Here is a 5,004-nt window from a genome sequence, read left to right as displayed (position 1 = left end):
TAATGAAATGACCGAAATGCATAAGGCTGGGCTGAGTTTATTTTTTCCTATTTACTTGATCTTCATTATTGGCTTTCTTGTTATTTTGAGCAAGTTTTCATCAAAAGTTTCAAATCGATTGTCTAAGTCATCAGTTCAAGTTCTTGTGACAGTTGTTCATCTTTCATTCACTCAATTACTTCAAGCAATACTCAATGTGTTTAAACCAGCAGAGATCTACATTGAAAATGAAACTTCATATCATATAAAAACAGTTTGGTATTATGATGGAACAACAGCATATGCTAGTCCAGAGCATCAATGGTTGATGATAATCACTTCAGTTGTAGTGGGATTTATATTAATTCCATATATGGCAGTGATACTCTTTGGTAAATATCTACTGAAACTTGACAGATCAAGAGAATACATTCGTCCCTTCTTTGAAGCAATCCATGCACCTTACAAAGCCAATAAGTGGTACTGGTTTGCAATAAATCAGCTTTTTGTATTATACGTGTATCTAATTGATACAATACAAGAATTGAAAAACTTGCGATTCTCCTTGCTTTTTGATTTACTTTTGTTTTTAACTTTTCAAGTATTTCTTTTATCTCAAGCCAGTTTTATGCCTTTTAAAAACAAACTACTCAATGCTGTCAACATTTTCCTTCTTCTAACCATCAGTGCTACATTTTACACAGCTATATATTTTTTCTATGATTATCCCAAAGAAGTTGCAATTTATATCTCAGTTTCTTTTTGCCTAGTTATCATTATCTTCTTCCTAATCATCACCTATCATGTCCTACTGGTGACAAATAAACTGGACAAACTATTCCTACTTTTGCAGTCTATGAGGACATTATTTTCTAACATATTCAAGAAAAAAGAAACTGTACAACCATCAACAAATCAAAGACGCCATGTTGCATATTATAATGATATACAAGATACAGGTGATTATACTCAGGCTCGTGAACCTCTTCTTGAATGGATGTCCAATTAAGTTTGCTTCAAAAACAAGTATATAAATATTAATTAATTACTAATTTTTGTAAAGTGCTTTAATTTTAATTGTTTGGCTAAGTGAATGTAGATACTAATTTCTTTAAAAAAATTTTTTTTCAATAGAAGTTTGAATAGATTGCCATAACAATAAAAACAGCAATGCTTGCAAAATCAATACTTTACAATTCTGTGATTGCTAAAATCAGCAACATATACATGGCCTGTAACATCAATGGTAACACCATAAGGAAAGTTCAGACCAGTACACTGATGAATCTCCTTACCAGTTGGATTGAGCACACGCAAGCAATGATGATTAGAATCAGCTATAAAACGATATCCTTCATCATCCATTGCTTGCTCATAAGCATGGAGCCAGTATGTATGTCAATGTTCATTCAAATAATATTGAATCAGAGGTATATTTTCTAATGGAATCTATAACAGCATACTCTTCTTCTGATTTGCAATTTGATAATATTGATTATGTCGAAGTACCTGGTCAGGCTGATCTTTCAACAAGTGTCTTCTATTTTATGAACATAAACAGACTGATAATCAATGGGTCAGAAGCCTGTCCTAGCATTTTTTCAGAAAACTATGGGTCTGTTTTTGAAATAATAAAATCAAAAGTTGCACTTCAAGGAGTGATATCTTTTCATGACAATACAGCTAATCATGGGCCTGCATTTCAGTTGCTTGATGATACAATAGTATACTTGCAGAATGGACTGAGAGCTAACTTTACCAATAATAAAGCGAAATCATTAGGAGGAGCCATTTATGCTACAGGTGATGTAAACATAATGAATCAATGTACATTTCAAATAGATTTTAAAACCTATAAAAATGTTAGCATGAGTTTTATTAACAATACTGCGCAAATAGCTGGAAATGCTATATACTCTCAAAAACTTTATAGCTCTAACTGCTATATGGATGCAGTACATTGTAATAAAATTAAAAAAGTATATAAAAAGATTTTTAGAAACACTTCTTCAACCGATGTTGTATCATTTGGTGCTCATATAGTAGCATGCAATAAGAAGCTTTCATATGCACTCTATCCTGGGGAGTTGCTACAAATACCAATCAGTGTCAATGACAGCAATCATACTCACACATACAGTGTTTTAACAGTATCAGTTGGTGAGAGAAAAAATTATCGACGAAAAGATATTGACTGGTTTTTTAATGGTAAGCAAGTTACATATACCACCATTATTAAGGGAACAACCAACTGTACAAATATCAATTTGACTATTCACACGGCTCACCTATCAGAAAGCAATAGGAGAGGATGGCTGCTTTTTAGCATATCAAACCCAAGCTCAATAACTGCAGTAAGAATCACACTAAATAATTGTCCGCCTGGTTTTAAACTAAATTCTTTTACGGGAGCCTGTGGCTGTTTACCAAATTTTGAAAAAAATATTAACCATTATTCAAATGAAAAAGAGTTGAAGTGCAATATCAATGATGTCAGCTTTACCAGACCATACCGATATTTGTGGCTTGGCTTAGGCAGCAATAGTTCAATTGAATATAGTGTAACTTGCCCTTCTGGATATTGTAACATTTATAATTATTATGGCAAACTAAAAATTCATGATTCAGGTTCATTTGTTGTTTCGTCATCAACAGGAGATTCAGAACCATTGTGTCATGGCTCACGAAAAGGTTATCTTTGTGGGAAATGCATCTCCAATTATAGTGTAGTGTTTGGCTCTACAGTGTGCCAATTGTGTACTAATAAATTATGGCTTGTCACATCAATCGTTTACATACTAACTGGTCCTCTCATTGTATTCCTATTGTATACACTAAAATTAACATTATCAACTGGTACACTAAATAGTATCATATTCTTTGCACAAGTAGCTAATGCTAGAATTTCAGGGTATTTAGATATACCATGCAGTGACTGTAATAGTGTATCATATGACTTCATTAGATTTTCTAGTGCCTTCATATCTTGGCTGAACCTTAACCTTGGTTTTCCAGTATGTTTTTATAATGGAATGACTGAAATCCAAAAGGCTGGGCTGAGTCTATTCTTTCCTAGTTACTTGATCTTCATTATTGGCTTCCTTGTTATTTTGAGCAAGTGTTCATCAAAAGTTTCTAATCGATTGTCTAAGTCATCAGTTCAAGTTCTTGTGACAGTTGTTCATCTTTCATTCACTCAATTACTTCAAGCAATATTCAATGTGTTTAAACCAGCAGATATCTACATTGAAAATGAAACTTCATATCATATAAAAACAGTTTGGTATTATGATGGGACAACAGTATATGCTAGTACTGAACATCAATGGTTGATGATAATCACTTCAGTTGTAGTGGGATTTATATTAATTCCATATATGGTAGTGATACTCTTTGGTAAATGTCTATTAAGATTTGACAGATCAAGAGAATACATTCGTCCCTTCTTTGAAGCAATCCATGCACCTTACAAAGCAAATAAGTGGTACTGGTTTGCAATAAATCAGCTTTTTGTATTATATGCATATCTAATTGATACAATACAAGGATTGAAAAATTTGCGATTCTCATTGTATTTTGAGTTACTTCAATTTCTAATAATTCAAGTTTTTGTTGCATCTCAATCCTGCTTATTGCCTTTCAAAAACAAATTACTGAATGCTGTAAACATTTTCCTTCTTCTAACCATCAACACTACATCATACATAGCTATGTATTTTTTCCATGATTACCCAAAAGAAGTTGCGATATATATTTCCATCTCCATTTGCTCAAGTATTGTTATTTTCTGCTTAATCATCATCTATCATGTTTTAGTGGTAACAAATAAACTGGACAAACTTTTCCTATTATTACAGTCTACAAGAACATTATTTTCAAAAAAATTGAACAGGAAAAAGTTTGTAAGGCCATTAAATAGACGACGTCGTGGTGTATATTATAATGATACACATGATACAGGTGATTATACTCAGGCTCGTGAACCTCTTCTTGAATGGATTTCAACTTGAGTTTGCTTCAAAACATGTATATACACATTAATTAAATTATTACTTTTTGTAAAGTGTTTTAAATTTAACTGTTTGGCTGAGTAAATGTATTAATTTCTTTTTTCAAATATTTTTTTTCAATAGAAGTTTGAATAGATTGACATAACAATAAAAACAGCAATGCTTGCAAAATCAATATTTTACAATCCTGTGATTGCTAGAATCAGCAACATATACATGGCCTGTAACATCAATGGTAACACCATAAGGAAAGTTGAGACCAGTACACTGATGAATCTCCTTACCAGTTGGATTGAGCACACGCAAGCAATGATGATTAGAATCAGCTATAAAACGATATCCTTCATCATCCATTGCTAGTCCAGTAGGATACACAAGACTCTCATCAGTGCTATAAGAGTACAAACCTCTTTTGCCATCTGGAGAGAATACTTGAATGCAGCTGTTATTGAATGTGGCACTTGATGGCTTATTGGTAGTTTGCAACAGCTGAGTTTCCCCCCCTATAAACTCTCCTCCTCCTCCTCCTGGTTTAATTGATGATGAGCCTTTACCATTACGATGTGACATACCTGTAATCAAGTCACTGACCATACTTATTGATCCCGATATATTGAAATGAGGTGGTGAGAGGAGCGATGCAATAGATGAATGCTGTGTTGGTGGTGATGATAGTGAGCTCTTCCTCCCTCCCTCTGATGAGAACAGCTGTACACTCGTGTTATTGTAATACGCTACATGAATGTATCCTGTATTGTCAATGGCCACATCATAAGGATACGTATTGCACTGTATTGTGTACTTGTATACACCCTCTGTACTGAACACTTGTATGGCTTGTTTGGGCCCATCTGTTACGAATGCATGCCCACAATTATCTAAGCATATGCTCATTGGATCAGTTAGATCTGCTGCTCCAAATTGACCCAGGTACTCACCGTTAATAGCTGAAAAGAGGACAATCCGTCGATTTCCTCTATCAACTACATACAATACATCTCGATCTAATGCTAGT

General features: G+C 33.6%; 1 protein-coding gene across 1 annotated transcript; it reads right to left on the bottom strand.

Annotated features, from left to right (window-relative positions):
• Window positions 1–4,160: 4,160 nt before the first annotated feature.
• Window positions 4,161–4,883, bottom strand: LOC105315479 (tripartite motif-containing protein 2-like). Its single transcript, XM_011410149.1, has one exon. It carries the CDS (start codon window positions 4,881–4,883, stop codon window positions 4,161–4,163), a length of 723 nt encoding a protein of 240 aa, XP_011408451.1.
• Window positions 4,884–5,004: the final 121 nt, after the last annotated feature.

Source organism: Amphimedon queenslandica, unplaced genomic scaffold (genome assembly GCF_000090795.2).
Source record: "Amphimedon queenslandica unplaced genomic scaffold, v1.1 AMPQUscaffold_10032_Cont17659, whole genome shotgun sequence".
In the NCBI taxonomy this organism is placed as follows: Eukaryota; Metazoa; Porifera; class Demospongiae; order Haplosclerida; family Niphatidae; genus Amphimedon; species Amphimedon queenslandica.
This window is presented reverse-complemented; position numbering and strand designations above follow the sequence as displayed.

What these genes read in the sequence shown, in the direction of transcription:
- LOC105315479 (XM_011410149.1), bottom strand. Translation starts at nt 4,883, where the DNA reads ATGAGCATATGCTTAGATAATTGTGGGCATGCATTCGTAACAGATGGG.